Source organism: Halictus rubicundus, chromosome 11 (assembly GCF_050948215.1).
Source record: "Halictus rubicundus isolate RS-2024b chromosome 11, iyHalRubi1_principal, whole genome shotgun sequence".
Classification (NCBI taxonomy): domain Eukaryota; kingdom Metazoa; phylum Arthropoda; class Insecta; order Hymenoptera; family Halictidae; genus Halictus; species Halictus rubicundus.
Genome location: NC_135159.1, coordinates 3569599 through 3588419, shown reverse-complemented (window position 1 = coordinate 3588419; position 18821 = coordinate 3569599). Strand labels below are relative to the sequence as shown.

Genomic DNA, 18821 nt, shown 5'->3' with positions numbered 1-18821 from the left:
AAGATTACAACTTTTTATGGTGAAGAGAATATTTTTATAAAAATAAATTCTTTACTTGAAGTTTTTATTCTATCAGAATCAATTCAAATATTGTGGCAATCTATTCGCGACTTACCCTGTATACCTTTTTCCATGTTATATTTTATTTTTGTTCTATTTTTAGAGTATTTTAAGAATAGTATTACTATGCCAGATAAACTGATTTTACAATCTGTATGTACTATATTTCAGTGCTATAGTGACATTACTTTATGTCAGTGATATAGTGTAATGATGTTTAAAAGAGATTCTAATTGCCTAACTTTTTTAATATTATGTATAACGCGTACACTGTATATTAAAAAGTAACACAATAGAACGAATTGCACTTATTAACACTTGACTACAAATATCAATTTTTATATAAAATGGTCACCGACATATCCACAAAAGTAATAGTCTTACAGATACCATGAAAAACATTTTAATCTGTTAAAAGTGGTTAAGAGTTAATAATGCAAAAGTCAAGCTAGCAAACAAGCTTTTATAAGTGATAGAAGTGAATTTTTATAAAGAACTTTCTTATATAAATGCAGTATCTTAAAAGTGTCCATTAATAAAGTATTGACATTTTATTGACTTGTGTGTTCATGCAAAAGTTGTTAAAATAAAAAAGTACGTATGAAATGTTCTAAATACTTTTTATCAGCCTACATATCGTTTATAAAAATAAGTATCAAATGGATACTCATTTAAAAATTAAAAAGATACTTGAACTAGTAGGAATATTTTTGTACTAATATATTTTATCATTTATTTAGTAGTAATAAATAGAATATGACAAACATCTTAGACTTACAAGCTACTTATGTAAAATATTTAAAATAGTATAGAACTTATATTTTTATTTGCATAGATAATTATACGTTTGACACGTATCAAAAAACTTCTCTGCCTCCATCTTCGTCTTCTATCAAATCATCTTCATCTTTTTTCTGTTGTTTTTTCTTTGATGTTGCATCTTTCTTTTCTTTTTGAGCTTTACGGAAATTTTCCAATGATTCCTGCAGTGGATCAATAAATTGATCAAACTCTATGTCGTTCATAGCTTGAATTACATCCTGGCCACTTATCATTTTACGATTTACTTTCTTAGCAATTATATTCGCGGAAGATGTTAAATACAATATAAAAATTGATGATGCTTTTGCTATGGCTGTTCTAGCATCTTTAGCAATTGTAACTCCTTCTGGTAATGCCTCTTTTATAATTCTTGTTACAACGGCATTTGGTAAATTGAGATCCTCAAGTCGTTCTGCCATCGGACTTTTTAACTATTTATTCTATGGAAACGTAAAATTTTTGGTCATACAATTCCAAGAAATAAAGTTGTTTACATCATTTTACATTCTGAGGTTATGTTTCGGCGTGCACAAGTTGCAAGATCACAAAAATTGTATGTATATTATGAAATAAATTACCTTATTCAGAATGTTCTTTAAATAAACTTGTTAATTTGGCAAACTAAATTAATAGTATGTTAAAATAAACAATTTATAACGATAAATTCTTTCTCCTGATTTCCCGCCAATACGTCCAATAGCATCCAATAGTGAAAGTATATCAGATAAAATGTAAACAGTGTATATACAACCATAAAACAATTCACAAACTTGAAATTTGTTCACTATTTTTGTCATTAAACTTTAATAGTCAATATTAATAAATACACCACTGCTTTTATACCTTTCTATATTCCTAGTCAGTCAGTATGTATACAAACATTGACACACAGGCAAGGATCAGAATCACCAGACTCGCACTCTACCCTTCCCTTTCTATGACACTATTTCCCCGCGCTTCCGCCCCGGGCGCTGTCAGGTGACGCGATTCGTCTCTGTCGTGAATGTGTCACAATGTCATGTAATTAATCCAGTATTAGCTAGTGATGGGCATTATCGACTAATTACTATTTAGTTACTACATACTATCGAATATGTAGTCGATAGTTTTTAGTCGACTGAAATTTCGTTTTAGTGGTTACGTCTAGATTGCGGGCTATAGTCTGTGCCTACGTATATCACATATATAGTTTATATCGCATAAATAGCAATAAGATTTTAACATCTAATATGAATTAAAGTATTGAAATATCTATTACATATTTCATTACTTGCATATTTGTACGTCCTGTCATAATCATGTATTTCTAACCTTTTCGTTTCATCGTGTGACACTGACATTTGAAATTTCAAGATGGCGACGTGTAAAACAGTCGACTGAAATTAGTAACCCAACCACTACTACGTTCAGTTGATAGTTTAAAAAATCAGTCGACTGAAAATAGTAGTTGGCTACTATCGATTTAGTCGATAGTTTTTAGTCGACGGTGCCCATCACTAGTATTGGCAGAGGGAGGGTAACATTTCCCCTCAATTCGAGTCAATTCCCCTGATCTGGCGACGCTGCCAAAGGTGCCAGATCGAGGGAAATATGGGAATTGAGCACTTGTCTAATAGGGTTCCCAAAAATGTTGTACTTCCTTGAAAAGGGTGATTCCTGAGGCCATTTAAAGTAACTTTTTCCTTTGCGAAAATGTTCTCCGCGGCTTCATTAAGGAGTTATTAATCAAAAACACGGACCAATCAGCGTGGCCGAACGCTGAGCGTAGCGTTGGCATTGGCCGCGCCGAAATCCGTCCGAGTTTTTCATTAATAACTCATTAACAAAACCACGGAGAACATTTTCGCAAAGGCAAAAATTACTCCAAATGACCTTAGGAATCACCCCTTTCAAGGAAGTACAACATTTCTTAACATTATAAATAATGTTAACGATTACCTATAGTCGAATGTAACTTTCTTCTAACGATGATTATTGGCAACCAAAATAAAGTTCCGATCATCGATAATGGTTACTTGTAACCGAAAAAAATTTCAGTGACTTATATTGGTTACTAGTAAACAAAAAATATTTATAATTTAAACAGAATATTAAAAATGAATATTTTTCAATCATTTTACTGTCCGGAAAATTTCTTTGAGATTTATTGATAACTGACACATTCACATAAATAAATATGAATTTTCACTCGATGTTCTTTCAAAAAACATTTAAAAAATAACTGTTATTTTCGACCTCTGTTCAAATTAACCGCCGCACCGCATCGCACTTATTTTATAGATGGGAATGCGGTCTATCCTAACGTCTCTCGAAACGAACGAATGAGGCGGACAAGTTGTATTGTACTCTGTGGTGTACATATCTACAGTGACGAACCTTGTCTTACAAATACCTACATATTTCGAAGAACCTGTCGTCTGCACGGTGGCTGTCAATTAACATTCGAAATCTACCTGCTCTTCGGACTGACAGTTTCACTGTTACACTTATTGGATACAACTGCACTTGAACGAAGACACCATTCGGAGAAAAATGTCAAAAATTGAAGAAGGAAACGCTCATATACGGCAAGCTGAGAAAAGGTATTGTCACTGCGAAATGACATTTCGTGGAAAATTGTGTCGGCAATTAATTTGATTTTCGGGAAGTTCTTATATATGATATTGACAATTTGCAATTTCGACGGAATAAAAAGCATTTAATTTTTATCGATTTACCTGGCGAAGCGAATGAGAGAAATCTATGTTACAGCTTGAAAACATCACTGCTGAAATGGAGACCTGACTTTGAACTTGCGGCCGACGAATATACGAGTGCAGGTAAAATATACAATACAAATATATCACATTACGCTACTGCTAATTAACATGTGTTTTTTAATTTTTTATTATAGCAACATGCTTTAGAGTAGCAAGGTCCTATCAAAAATGTAAAGAGTGTTTGATGAAGTCTGCTGATTGTTATAAAGAAAATAGAGCGTATCCTTTTTTAAAAATATATTATTATTTTATGTATATTTTACAGTTATATTTATCCTTTAACTTTAATTGCATAAAAGATGGTTTCATGCTGCAAAGTAAGTTCTCTAAAACTTGAGTTAAATACATTATATTTTATAGATAATATTACAATATATGTATATATTATATATACATATATTATATGTATTATATATATTATAAATTATAGGAACATTGAGCAGGCTGTACTAATATGCAAAGAAATGGGAACCCTCGCAGAAGTACCGAAGTTGGCACACAGTGCTTGTTCTTTATATCAAATGCATGGATCACCTGAATCTGGTGCAACTGTACTTGATAAAGCAGGCAAGATAATGGAGGCTACTCAACCGCAAGACGCGTTAGAACTGTTCAAACGAGCTGCTAATATTGTCATGGTAAAGTTTTATTTTATGCAGTTAATGAAAATTTAGTTAGAAACTAAGTAAGTTACTTTGTTTTAAATAAAGGGTGAGGATAGTCCACGTCAAGCAGCAGAGTACATGAGTAAAGTGGCAAGATTACTAGTAAAATTACAAATGTACGATGAGGCTGCAGATGCAATTCGCAGAGAAATTGGAATGCATCAACAAATAGATCATGCGCCTTCTGTGGGAAGATTAACTGTGGCATTGGTATTAGTGCAGCTAGCTCGAGGTGATCAAGTAGCAGCCGAAAAAGCATTTAAGGAATGGGGAAATTATTGTGAAGCTCCTGAGGTATTCCATAAGTTTTTTTAAAATTAAAAATTTATCAGTCAATTTTAATATATTTATCCTTAGGTAAATACATTAGAAATGTTACTACAAGCATACGATAACGAAGATGCAGATGCTGCAAAAGCAGCTTTAAATAGTCCTTTTATAAAACATATGGATGTTGAATATGCTAAACTTGCTAGAGGTTTGCCTTTACCTCAACAAGAATATGCAATACCACCACCAGGAGTAAGAGCAAATGCAGCCGAGTCATATTCATCTCCTAATGCAACAAAATTATTGGATGAAACTGCTAATGATGGTCAAGTATGTAAATTTGTATATGTATTATCAATTTCCTTCCTAAATGAAACAATGACATAACTTGAGCAACATGATTATTATATTTTATAATAATTTAAACAATTTCATAGAGCACAAGTGCCAGTGTATCAGAGAATATTGAGAAACCACCAGAAAATAAAGTGTTGGAAACTGTTGAAAAAGATGTAGAAGAACTGTCAATCTCAAAGACGGCAAAGGAGGAAGATGATTACGAAGAGGGAATTTGTTAAGATCAGCGTAATTTGTATCTTAAGATAAACCCCTTTATTTTATGAGAAGTTCTATATCATGTTATCTGAGAGAAATATTCAATGCCTAAAAAAACATTCTTTGCAGGCATGCTTATTATATATGCGTCTACTTGTAAATCTTAAAATTGTTAAACATTGCACACTATTGGCTTCGCAAAAAGGTCAACAAATTCTTAAGAAAAATTACATACATACGTTATGTTCTTAGAAGTATTTCCAAAAATGTGATATTCATGAAAAAATTTCACTCATTTAAACCTATTGTTACACTGAATACTTTAAATATAGTTTTCTGTGTGAGTTACAAAGGTACTTCAACAGGAAGTTACTGTATAATACATATGCATTTATGTTTAGTAGATTATATAAACTTCTCACACATAAACTGTTCATATACTAAAGTCAGCTTTGTAAATATTATTTTTTCTAGTATTAAAAGGACACCTGCTATATAAATCGATATACAATATACAATTGCAAAGTCAATAAAATCATCTATATGAGATACAAATATTTTAATATTCTAATTTCGTCCTAATAAAATGTCAGTTGTAAAAGTATATATAGCAAAATAAAATGTTATTGCAAAGTATAATCGATTTATATTTATCCTTCATTTATAGTCGTGTCAACAAAGAGGTTATGTGTATCTAATGCAAATACAGAGAATTATAACATGGAGTTTTTTACTTACATATTTAACTATTAGTCGAAGTTTCTAATTTTTTCTACAATAAATCTTCAAGTAACTACAGTCAATTTTTTAGCATAATATATTCTTTTTACACATCCGTATTTATAAATGCACTTTCACAAGTTCGTTTTTAAAAGATTGCCGCGAAATTGCACAGCGTGCTATGCATAACCGGTGACGATGAAACAACCAGTTCAATGTATATATTATAATTTAATATAAATATATTTGTACATACGCACACTTGCTACGCTGAAGAAAATATTGGAATAAAATTATAATTATTTATGAAATAAACTAAAACTTATTATTTTAATATATACTATACATAATTTAATATGTATTATATAATTTATGTATACTCTTTATATTAAAAGACTAATGTGATAGATTATGTCATATATGAGTTTAAAATTATATATGTACATGTTTAATAGTGCTTTTATAACTATACATATTAACGTGCTTTTAAAATTTTAGCGCGCAAATATCGGCACCCTTATTGTTCTAGGACTAGTCAGATATTACAGATAGGAAACTCCTCCTAACAATGAAACAATTTCAATAAAATAAGTGGTAATATTGAGCTCGAAGTACAACTGAAAAGTTTACATAGGACATAATTAAAAATAACATTTTATTGTTTATTGTTCTTAGTCTGTTAGCGCTTCAGTTATTAGTTAGTCCACTTCCGAAGGACTGTGAACTATCCTTTAAGTCTTCCATCGCGAAATCAATATCATAGTAGCTCTTAGAAAGGCGTGTTTGCGCACGAACATTAAAATCGAATAAATAGTCGTCTGCAGGAAGAGTCGAAGCAGACGTCACAATACACCACGACGTCGTGGTAGCATAACACATCGAAGCGCGAGCAAGTGTCAATTTGATTATTGTCATCGTTTCCGCGAGTATCAGTGCTTCTATTAAGATCGGTCGGAATTTCTACCGATGATCGACAAATCGCTCATACGAATTTCTGTGGTTGCCGTGAGGCGGCGAGAAAGACCACCTCTTTAAATTAAAAGAAGGAATGACGCTGGAGAATCCGTTCTTTGTCGTCAAGGAGTAAGTCAGAATTTTCTGCTACCGCGAACATTCTTAAATACTATGCCAATAATTATGCAAACTATTTACAATGCAGTCACATCGATGTCGGAAAAATCACGCTACTGTCAAATTCGAACTTTTGTTATTTCTCTCGCGACATTGTTGTACATATACGTACATCAATCATTTAAGAATAGTCACGAACTGAATTACAAAGAAATCTTATTTTTGACGTTTTCGACTGCATCCTGACATAAATAATAATTATTGTAACAAATACTCTTTTTGCAACAAATGAAAGTTTCATCTTAATACGAATAAATTGTAGATACTCCGAATCTTATCTCCTTTTCATGTATTTATCCGCGTTTATATCTGTTGTGTCTCCTCTCTTTATCAAAATTAGCATTGATCTTTCACGCGACACTTATTTCGCTTTTTCGATTTTAGTATTTGAATATTTGATGGAAACATTAAATATACACACATCGAGAAGAAATACCAACATATTATTTTTATTTGCAAAACAAATAATTTATCTATGTATTTTATTATTTTCCTGTATAGCTAAGGCGAATACTTTAAGTAGAAAATGACAGCCAGAGATAAATTGATTTTTTTATCAAAACACGATAATACTTCGAGTCGCGATACCCTACAATAATACATAACGTTTACGTATAAAACAAAAGTAACAGATGTTATTCAGACTTGTAAAAGATAGCAAAAGCTTTCGATTTATTTAAAAATTAATCAAATTATCTCATATTTACTAGAATTATTTTTTATTACATAATACTTGTGTTAGGTAGTTATATGTCTCGGATTGAATGCGATAACATGAAATAATCATTATATGATTATAAAATATGATAATAATCATCATATGATTATTTATTATTAAATGTATGTTACATGTTCGACTAGGTAAAATTGATTAAAAATACAAAATGAATATAACATAATTAAGTTAACAAAAAATGCACAATATGTATTTTGTATCAAGCGAATGTGTTTTTTAACTGTAAATTGTTTATGATTTTAAACAATTTTAGCGAGGTCTGTAAAGCCTTGAATAAAAATCGTGGTTTATATGGACGCTGGACAGAGCTGCAAGATGTTATTGTTACGAGTCCAACGAGTGGAGGAATCCCCATCTCACGTGACGAATTAGAATGGACTACTACAGAACTGCGGAAAGCCTTACGTTCGATTGAATGGGATCTAGATGATTTGGAGGATACAATCTATATCCTTTAATATATACGGCCATTATTCATATTCAGGGGGTGGAAATAGCCCGTAAATAGACCACCATTTGCATTTGGTCGTTTGTATTGCAACTGTCAACTTTCGCGAAAATTTCCAATGTACGAATGTAAACTATGTTCTAAAAATTTATTTCCTTTTAAACACGTCGAAAATAATTGTTTTTGCGTTTCTTTCTTAGAAATACGAATAATAGTTGCTGAAATTTCATAAAAATCGGAGAGGATTACTTGGGTAATTCCCCGTTGCTAGATATAAACTGTTATGATTAGTCTTGTCAGTATTACAATCGCATAACGTAACTGCACTATACGGAAGACTTAAAATATTCTACTCGACGCCATTCATTGAACGCTGATGGACGTTGATCGTACATGCGTTTGTAGTGATCCGACAATTAGTCGGAACAATCTTTTGTAATATTTAATTTCCCAATCGATTTTGGCGCGTATTTTGAACCCTGCGTACGTGTTCTGTATTATTCTTAATCTATATGCTTATTTCTCTATACGTATCGTGGAAAAGAATCCGACGAAGTTTAAGATAGATAATAAGGAGTTAACAGTTCAACGAGGTTTTATCGAACAAGCGCGGGAAGAAGTGAAGGTAATGCTATTGGCATACATAATCTTATTACAAGCATTTCTTTATCACCATTAAGATAAAAGTATTGTTCTCGAGAAGTTTGTCCCATGTTATCAAAAAATAAATGATTGATTAATGATTTGTTGTAGATCATGAAGGATAAAATGAATTTGAGTAGGGGCCGAGATCGTGACAGTACAGCAAGGCAGGTTCGTATTTATTATAAATTTTGAGAACTGTTGTAGAGCGTGTCCCAAAAATATTGTACTTCCTCGAAAGGGGTGATTCCTGATGTTATTTGAAATAATTTTTTCCTTTGCGAAAATGTTCTCCGCGGCTTTGTTAAGGAGTTATAAACGAAAAACACGGAACGCGCTGATTGGTCCGTGTTTTTCGTTAATAACTCCTTAACAAAGCCTCGGAGGACATTTTCACGAAGGAAAAAAGTTACTTTAAATGTCCTCAGGAATCTCTCCTTTCAAGGAAGCATAACATTTTTGGGACACCCTGTATTTATATATAGTTTATAACTATTGGAACGCATGAAGACAATTTTTTATATTTTCTTTCTTTTTCAATATATATTACATGTATATGAGAAACTACACAAATTGTCACGTGCTTCATTAGTCCACACATGTCGCACATGTTTTAAATTTCATGTAACTAATTGTAAGCTAACTGGGAATAAGCATCAATGTCAGTCGTTTGATATAGTGGCGTGTTTAAATTTCGCTCGCGAACTATAGTTGTGTACGCCGCGACATCTGTGCGAAGCTGTCAAATCGCCAATAATACTAATCAGTTCCGAGCGTTTAGGCGCAGCAGTGCTGTCAAAAAGTGATTAACGTGTGGGTTTATTTTTTTTTTTTTATTTATGGTGCAGTTTTCTTTTATAATTTTCCAAATAATAGCGCGGTTAATTGGAATATCGTAGAAATACATTTTAAAAAGTCCACGAAAAGAAGAAGATGGTTTATACGGTAAATCAATACTTCTTATCATTATAATCACATATAAAACGGGTTCAGAAAGAATGGTTCCTTTCACATAGTGTCGTAAACATATAATTTGGTACATTTATTGAAAGTAACAACACACGCATTACTCTACATTATTCTATAAAAATAAATTAAAGTAAATTCAAAATATTAGAACCTAATGTTAATGAATTTCTGAGTTTGTTTATCAATATATTTTGGAGTAATTATGTATAAGCTAGTAATGTTTTTTACTATGTAATTTTATTGTTATTGTCATAGCCTCTGTTGGACAATAGTCCTGCCCGAGTTCCTGTCAACCATGGTACAACTAAATATAGTAAATTGGAAAATGAAATTGATAGTCCTAATAGGCAGTTTTTGGGAGACACATTGCAACATCAGGATGATATGATAAGACAACAAGATGAACAATTAGGCATGATTGGAGAGAGTATTGGAACCCTTAAGACAGTATCTAGGCAAATCAATACAGAATTAGATGAACAAGCAGTGTAAGTATTGATAAATATTATAATAATGTTTTACCATTATTAAAATATATTTATATATAAAAGCATATAAAATGAAATATCTTTTGCATATTTCAGTATGCTAGATGAATTTGGAAACGAATTGGAGATGACTGATTCCAAGTTGGATGCGACAATGAAAAAAATGGCCAAAGTTCTTCATATGAGTAATGGTAACTATAATAATTACATTCCTGCTCCTACTACTGCAACATCTAGTGTTTCTGATCTTGCCTCTAAACCTTCTTCTCTATCGTCCTTGTCAAGTACAATAACTAACTGTTTTTTATGTTCTGGAGATTAGAAAAATACTATCATTACAAGTTTACCATAATTATTCAGTACTATGTATGAAATTAAGATATTTGGCATTTCTCTGTTGAATTATTTGTTTTAAACAAATTCTATTTTCATCTGATGCAAAATCATTAGCTAGACTGCAAATTTTGTACATTTGCAGCATTTTCAGATCCATAAAGTACAATAAAATAAGCAATTCTATTGAAATTTAAAATAATTTTTATTGCAGCGATAGTCTATGATAAAAAAGATAAATTTCTATTGAACCCCAGATTTTGAGCTGGTTCATGAAAGTTTGTATTTGCATAAAATAGATACTTTATGTCTACTGAAAAATTATGGGACTTCCAAACAATCTAATATTTGTCATTCATTTTATTTTTGCAATAACATTGCGTAATAGCTTCACTAAGAATAATTCTTCTTTTACACTTTACAAACTGATTGATACTAATATACAGCACTTTTGCACCCTTTATTTTTGAGTTCGAATGATATATGATGAAACCAAAGAGTCATTTATTGGTGGGTAGAAGTCTCGATAAATATGAAATGGAATTTCGATAGGAGATTTAAAGTAATTGTTTTATTGAACTGGTAAACCTGAAAATAAATTTTTGTAATACTGACTATTCTAGCTTTCTATGCACTTATTTCAAAAAACACTGCTATTTTATTAATTCAACAATATTCACATATGGTTTATTAACAAAAAAGGTTTAAGTAATCAAATTTTCAAGAAAATGTTAGTAGTATAGAAAAAATATGTTACGACCATAAAATAAAAGTAAAAGTTAGTACAAATAATTAGTGGTAGTCATTAATTGATCTATAATATGTCACAGCAGTTTATATACCTCTGTCAAATTCGAAAATTTCTATTTCTATTTCTGTCTTTCATTTACATTTCTATACTTCTTTACCATAGCATTCATTTAAACAACATATACTACGAAAGTTTTACATCTATTTATGTTTTTACTGTAATATAATATAAGCAATGTATACTGATTTTACCAATAGAATTGATGCGAATGGTTTAAAAAGTTGATAATTTAGAAGCATTTATGTTTATTTTATGTTGGTAAGTGTCAGAAATGTAGGATCAAAATGGACCAGTCGTGGTAAACCTAATTACTAGCTTCAATTATATCTATTCAAGTATAATGAAATTAACCATGACACGTGTAGTAAGATAGGTACTAACGAATGTAGTATATTGTCGGTTAGTAATAGTGTCAATAAATGCATATTGAATCATTGTATATCAAAAAAGTTGTAGATAAAAAATAATGGATTATATTTAAGTACATCATTTACACACAGATTTAAAAACAAACTAATATGCCAAATATTGTAAGGCAAGTGTCAAAAACTAGGAAAAGTAGCACAAGTTATTTGTGCTTAAGAAAATTTTAATGTATACTTCTAGACAGATATATACATATAGTACAATAGACAAAAAACCATTTTCAAGATGATTCAAAACCTCTGATACTTCTACTTCCAATGTATACAACATGTGATATTACAATATTAAAGGATATATAGATAAAAATAGATTAGTACACGTTATTCTGGAGTATTTACATGGTATTGCGAAAGTACCACTCAGTTTATGTGTGCAATGAATGTAAATGAAACTATAACGTTTGGGAAAAAGAAATGTTTAACAAAAAGACACAGGAAAAGACAAAATGTAAAAACACATATTTGTACGTATGATAGCCGCTGCTGATCGATAATTCACCAATGGGAACGATTGTTCACATTGTAAAAAGATTGTACACGAATGCTATGACACCTTAGCGACTGCAAACAATTTAAAACTCCATTATAGGAAAATTAGAAATTCAGAATTAGAAAGAAAAACAATTGAAGCTTAGCTAATGAAACTTTATTCCATTGTTAGAAAAGTGTTATTAGTATAACGTTGTTGTGAATTCATACCAGAACAGAAACTGTTTATTCTAGTATGTAATTAAAACATGAAAGGAAAAGATATAATTTATTATTTCTCATAAATGACCAATTGTGAAAACAGATACTGATAAATAAAATTTGCGACTTTATTTATACTGTACATGTTACTGTGAAGTACCACAAATTCCTGATCCAAAATGCTATTTAAATTACATTTATATTTACAGTAGTACGTTTACATATATATATAAGATAATGTTATATTAAATTCTGTGCTTGAGAGAATTCACCTTGTGAGCAAGATACAATTTAATTTTAATCAAAAAATAATTATTTATCTAATGTTTTATTTCAATGGTATTGTTTGTGTTTCATTTATGCTAGTCTATGATAGAAAATCTCTCAATCATGGAGTATAATTTTCTTCATTTGGAACACAGTTGTGAATGCGCGTTTATAAGTTTGTTATTTTTTTAAATTTGGCTTACATCTATTTGTGTGAAAGTAATTTATATGTCTGCAATTTAATGAATATACATATATAACTATTATTTTTTAAGCTTTTGTGATTCGTCTTATTTTAATATACGAATATGTTTATCTGATATACTAAAATGATTTGAAGTGTTGATCCTTTGCATTTCACAGTCTTCCTTCGGATAAAAATCCAAAGAATAAGTTGTTTTTAGCTGTAACTCAATAATGCTCGATGTATAGCAAACATTGTTGGAGTGCAAAGTGTCAATGCAAAGATTTTAGAGTTGTTAAAAAATGTTTGTTGAAAGTGTGCATGTCGAAAGTAATGTACAATGTTTACTGTCTGAAAAAGGGCCAAATATATAAGAATTGTTTTTTCCAATGCAATACCTATGTAATTCGCTTATTCAAATTTTATCGTCGTTCAACGAACGCCAATAAAATCATGCGATTCTAACTACTTTTTTTATGAGTGACGCATGTGATGTTACTTTCCGTTTGTTTTAGATCGGAGACAATGGGTAGCCATTGGAGTGTTGACAGCTATATTGGTGTTTCTAATTATTTTATTTATAATTAAGTGAATCATTTTATGTCTTAGCGCCCCTAAGAATTATTGGTTCTTCTTTATAGCATTTAGATGAATGTGTTAAATTCTGTTTTAATAACATATTATCGATAGCGATATTTTATGATGGATTACAATAAATATTTATAATTATTATATTTCTGTCAGGGTTTCTCATGAATTTCCTTCCTACAAAACAGCTAATAAGTTATATTTGAAGCAGTGAAATATTTTTCGTTAAATATTTTCTGACAATTTTCTAAAACTTTAACATAGAAATATTAACTGTTGTTACGTCCCGCTGTTATGTAGTATCGTGACTAAGATGGTAGTTCATGGCTTCGCTACAGCAAAGACGCCAAATATGTAACATTTGGAATCACTAACTGTGATTCATCACAGTGATCGTGGAATCACGATCACGGTCGTGATTTTAACTTTATTCATCTCTGCTTCATTCCCCCCGTGATCGTGATTTTTTAGTTTTGTTGCGTGACCACGCGAACGTAGTTACGATAGCGCTACTGTACTCTATATTCAATTAATGGCGACGGAGGGAAATTTGAATATAAATTGTAATATTTAGGCCAAACCGTGAATTTCATATACATATAGTTCATATGGGCGCGATAGCTTAGAATAGGTAAAGGAATAACGCGAGAGGAAATTTTCACAGAGATCCTTGACGAAATTCTACTTGGCGAGACTAATCGAAGAGTTTACGGAAAGGCACGCAGCCTCTCGAAAGAGTTTCCTAAATTTGACATAAATTAAATAGAGAATCGAAGTCTGGAAACAGACAGCAGAGCTACATAGCAGAGTTCACTACAGAGATCACTACAAGCTCAGAAATTATTGAACGTGGAATAGGGTAAAACATATTCAATGTGATTTAAAAATAAATTACAATATTTGTGTTTTTAGAAATCAGTACAAAAAATCACAAAAGAATGATCTCCTATAACTATATACTATATATATAGCATAACATATATATTAGAATAAATGATAATAAAGAATCTAGAAATTTATGGTTGTGTGTTTCTTTATTATATCCTCAATACTTAGTTTTAATTACAATATAATTGTACTAATCGTTAATAAGTAATATTATAAATATTTATTTAGCAATATAAAAAGTACAGTCGGGGGCAATATATGTACTAAGTAGACACCCTTAAAAATCGCATAACTTTTTTAAAATTGGTCCAAATGACGACTTTTTTCAAAATGTTAGACCGCCTAGTTTGCTATAGAGAATGAGTAAACTAAAATTTGTCAAAGACTACTGGCGTGCGCGTTGCAAGTTGCAATGTACATATGTATATAGTATCATCCAATGATCAAAGTAGTGATCGAATAAAACTGCAGACAGTTATAAATCGTAATACTATTTGGACCTTATAACTTTTTAATCATTTTATTTTTGGTTTGATTTAGCTCTGCACATTATTATATTGACTCTGTTATAAAAGTTTATTTCATAATAGTTATCTTTTTTTAATTAAAAAAGTCCTAATGATATATTACTACTATACAAATATGATCGATGTTCTTTTTCTATTTCTATAAAAAAACCTGCATTTGTTGAATTTTTACGTGTTTTTCATTTTTTTATAAATAAGATATTCAACCGAAAAATCGGAAAAAATTCTCAAACATGAATATCGATAACCGCAAATCAGCGCAACGAAATATTCCAATACCACTTAAAATATTTCAAGCACGATTTAAAACTATTAATGAGTTTCATAACAAAATATGTTAAATAGAATGCTAAATTTTGACAAATAAAATAAGATTATAGTAAGCTCGCTATAAATGTCCAAAACTTGAGTCCGGCCAAGGACATTCAGCTTTCGGGAAACAGTCTTTTGTGATCACCTGTCGAACGGAGAAAAGCACAGTGAAACTCGAAGCTCTCTAGTCGAGGACCTCGATCGCCGAGGAGTGTGCAGGTCAGGTATATCGGTGCGAGACTACTACTAGTCCAATAACAAAACTTCTTTATTTTTCATTATTTTTTTACAAAACTTTTAAAACGTATTTGTGAAATTTGTCTGATTAAAACGAGACCAAGCACGATAGAATTTCGATTATATTTACTTAGTTAATAAGCTATGAAAGTTTCGAAAACAAAGGACAGCGTGTAGAAAGAAAGAGACACAGAGAATATCGAATGCAATGCCAACGCAAATACAAATTTTTTTTTATTTTTTATTCTTTTTTTCCAGAACTTTTACTAACATATTTGTGAGATGTCCCTAGTTACAAAAAGACCAAACTCGATAGAGTTTCAATCATATTTAATTTACCTATATCATAGCGAGTTACACACTCGGTTCACTATCATAGCGATCATACTTTAAATAAGTAAATATGGTCCAAATTATGCCGTATTTAGACTCATTTTAATCAGAAAAATCTCACAAATACGTTGCTAAAAGTTTTGTAAAAAAAGAATTAAAATTAAGAAGATTTTCTGTTTGCATTAACTCGCCGCCTGCCTCGAACAACATTTCGTCTTTCTCTTCTACGCGCCATACGTCCACGATCATTGATACTTCATAGTAGAGGTCCCTATTTCACATGTATGTAAATACACGTGTACGCGTGTATTTCAATTTCATGAATATCCGTGTATTTTAATACACGATAATATAGGCCGTCTGTCCATCAAGCGCGCGACAGCGAGACGTACAAAAATACACGGATGTTAGAATGCATAACGACACGTGAATTAAGAACATGGATACTTAAGTCGCGACTATACGGTTCACGGATTCCGTCTACACGTGTCCATTTAGTACATGTCCAAAATCGTAGACTATGCTCCATAGCTCCGAGGTTTGATCGCTCTTGGAGGGAAGACCGTATCTCGAAGGATTTTTCAAAACTTTCAAAATCGTTAATTTTATAGATGTCACGTCCCGTGAATTAGTCATTAATGATAATTAATCGTTAATTCAAATTTTTTCAAACATTAATAAATGAAACGTAACCACTATTTTAAGAAAATAATATAATTATACGTTAACAGCGTCAGATTTAAGAATTTAGTTTCCATAATTCATTGAGAAGCCTTGACATTGAATCTTGAAAGGTTGAACAATATCAATATTATTTAGTTTGAAAACTGTTCAAGAAACTAAATATCCTTTTAGAAATCAAATTCAGAATTCAAACTCCAAGACTCCTCAAATAATTATAAGATTACTAAAACACTGAAAGATCGCTCATCAAAAAGAAACAAATCACACAAAACACAATAATCTCCATTAAAAAATGTTTCAGAATGTTTGAGGCCAAGTTACAAGAAGGGAGTCTACCCCCCCCCCCCCTACAAGTTCTTTATGTAGAGATAGATTATGACATCTGGTCGCAGATTAGCTTTGACAAGGTATTTGATTTTGACTTGAAGCCTAATACTACTGAGCTTCTAAAAGATTCCGCAGGAGCCCAAGAATTTAAACATTGGGAACAACCATATAACCTGTGTGCACTCAAATTACTTTACAGAAAACCTAAACCAAGAACAGAAGGCCAATCTAAACCCATCAGGTACTTAATAGGTCAAGAAATGGAAACTCTACAAAAGATACAAGATCTAGAACAACTCCAAACCTAACAGATATTATTGTTTCTTAGAGACCATAAAAAAAACATTACTTTCACAATGTATGGACATGTATAAAATAAAAGAGAAATTATGCCTCTAACAGACAATAAGATCTTTAATTAATAAAAACAAATAGAAGGATATTACTGTTTCACAAATAAATTATATCAGATATTCAGATATTGTTCCATTCACGTAATACTACTTACGATTTTAACAGTAGAATGCTTCTATCATCATCATCATTATTTTTGCGAATATATATATAAGTAGTGCTACTTGCAAGTGTTAAAAAATTAAGAATTAAAGAAATTACACACATATAAAACGAATATCTATTACAGAAGATGATAGGCCTTTGGCTAATATTTATGTTGATACGGCCCTCGCGTACCATTATCGGAAACGATTGTAATGGACACCACCTAAACGTGACTACCTTCTCATTTAGAAGCATCGACGACTGTGATATCAACCATGTCGCTACGAAAGACGGAAGAAGCCTACATTCAATTGCTTCAACTGTCAGATTTCAGCTATACGGATACGATCCAGTGTAAGGTCGTAATATCCAGAACGATAAGTTACTGTGACATGCATTCTCACATATCTACAGTACAAAACTGCATGAATGAATACATAGAACCAGTAACCGAGGATTAATGCAAAAGAATGCACCTATATGGAATCATGTATGTTCCTACATACATGATAAATGTAAATATCTTTTCCTAAAGATATTTACCTAAGCGGCTTGAAAATTAATTCTATGGAAACAAGGACCTTTGCACTAGCCGGAGAATTAAACATCAACGCGTGAATGTCAAGGAGCTAAGTTCTCAGACCTATGTGGATCCTGGAACGCCGTCATTGTACAGGTCGTCGCAAAAATAACTTTGCGAACATTAACGGTACCAGTACAATTGGAAGCGAATAAAATAATGTTAACCCTTAAATGCATATTGTTGCTTTTCGGCAACACACTGCCTACTATACCTTTCAAACTCACACTAGAGCAAATATCGACTTGCTGCATGGAGTATGTACGTTCGGCTACGTACTGCTTTATAATAGGCTACAAGCATTTGATAAGATAATTTGTTTTTGATCTTGAATGATGATCAGCTATGTTTCCATGGAGACATAGAAGTTTCTGAAGAAATTTCTGCTTTGGAACGGCCGTTGCAGTTCTTCACCTACTTTTTCTCAAGTGAGTTGGTAACAAAAATTGTAGAAGAATCCAATTTATATGCTGTTCAGACCAAAACTGAGAGACCACCTTCCTTTACCGAAAATGACATAAAGCAGTATTTTGGCATAATAATATATACTTCATTGGTAAATATGCCCAATATGCGGATACACCCTATTTCAAACAGAACATCCAAAATTGTTCATCCTGGAAACAACAAAAGGAAGAAAGTTTATTGGAAAAAGAACAATGCGCGTAGAAAACCTCGACATTTTTACGTATGTGAACTCAAAGTTTTTCTACGTAGAAAGACACATTAAAAATCAAGTGAACAACCTCTATAGAAACATGCTAACACAAAGATGTAATCTAGAGAAACAAGTATTAGGTTGTACCATATGAAATGTCCGATTTTGGTTTATCAGTATTCTAAATTCTGTTCTGACGAAAAATACTAAA

The 18821-nt window shown here is 31.3% G+C and overlaps 3 protein-coding genes and 1 long non-coding RNA gene across 5 annotated transcripts; 3 read left to right on the top strand and 1 right to left on the bottom strand.

Annotated features, from left to right (window-relative positions):
* Nucleotides 1-125: 125 nt before the first annotated feature.
* On the bottom strand, nucleotides 126-1301 carry Chrac-14 (DNA polymerase epsilon subunit 3 Chrac-14). The gene has a single exon (XM_076795707.1). It carries the CDS (start codon nucleotides 1299-1301, stop codon nucleotides 918-920), a length of 384 nt encoding a protein of 127 aa, XP_076651822.1. The 3' UTR covers nucleotides 126-917.
* Nucleotides 1302-3202: 1901 nt separating this feature from the next.
* LOC143358533 (gamma-soluble NSF attachment protein-like) lies at nucleotides 3203-5774 on the top strand. The gene is made up of 8 exons (XM_076795712.1): nucleotides 3203-3464; nucleotides 3634-3701; nucleotides 3776-3860; nucleotides 3941-3958; nucleotides 4072-4279; nucleotides 4352-4600; nucleotides 4664-4906; nucleotides 5014-5774. Exons 1-8 carry the CDS (start codon nucleotides 3415-3417, stop codon nucleotides 5152-5154), a joined length of 1062 nt encoding a protein of 353 aa, XP_076651827.1. The 5' UTR covers nucleotides 3203-3414; the 3' UTR covers nucleotides 5155-5774.
* An 845-nt stretch (nucleotides 5775-6619) lies between these two features.
* LOC143359369 (syntaxin-6-like) lies at nucleotides 6620-13709 on the top strand. Of its 2 annotated transcripts, XM_076797278.1 has the most exons (7): nucleotides 6627-6934; nucleotides 7972-8165; nucleotides 8697-8791; nucleotides 8920-8979; nucleotides 10033-10265; nucleotides 10362-10456; nucleotides 13491-13709. In XM_076797278.1, the coding sequence occupies exons 1-7, from the start codon at nucleotides 6900-6902 to the stop codon at nucleotides 13565-13567; spliced, it is 789 nt and encodes a 262-aa protein (XP_076653393.1). In that variant the 5' UTR covers nucleotides 6627-6899; the 3' UTR covers nucleotides 13568-13709. The 2 variants fall into 2 exon arrangements, with proteins under 2 accessions (XP_076653392.1, XP_076653393.1); XM_076797277.1 differs by lacking the exon at nucleotides 13491-13709 and having other exon boundaries at nucleotides 6620-6934; nucleotides 10362-12655.
* Nucleotides 13710-16920: 3211 nt separating this feature from the next.
* LOC143359370 (uncharacterized) lies at nucleotides 16921-18743 on the top strand. Its single transcript, XR_013083104.1, has 3 exons — nucleotides 16921-16951; nucleotides 17071-17112; nucleotides 17515-18743. It is a non-coding gene; the product is annotated as an uncharacterized LOC143359370 (long non-coding RNA).
* Nucleotides 18744-18821: the final 78 nt, after the last annotated feature.

Bases quoted from the DNA above. Each gene is read 5' to 3' on its own strand.
- Chrac-14 (XM_076795707.1), bottom strand. From the start codon at position 1,301: ATGGCAGAACGACTTGAGGATCTCAATTTACCAAATGCCGTTGTAACA.
- LOC143359369 (XM_076797277.1), top strand. From the start codon at position 6,900: ATGACGCTGGAGAATCCGTTCTTTGTCGTCAAGGA. The intron at 6,935-7,971 runs GTAAGTCAGAAT...AAACAATTTTAG, and splicing joins CCGTTCTTTGTCGTCAAGGA to CGAGGTCTGTAAAGCCTTGA. The intron at 10,266-10,361 runs GTAAGTATTGAT...TGCATATTTCAG, and splicing joins GAATTAGATGAACAAGCAGT to TATGCTAGATGAATTTGGAA.
- LOC143358533 (XM_076795712.1), top strand. From the start codon at position 3,415: ATGTCAAAAATTGAAGAAGGAAACGCTCATATACGGCAAGCTGAGAAA. The intron at 4,601-4,663 runs GTATTCCATAAG...ATTTATCCTTAG, and splicing joins ATTATTGTGAAGCTCCTGAG to GTAAATACATTAGAAATGTT. The intron at 4,907-5,013 runs GTATGTAAATTT...ACAATTTCATAG, and splicing joins AAACTGCTAATGATGGTCAA to AGCACAAGTGCCAGTGTATC.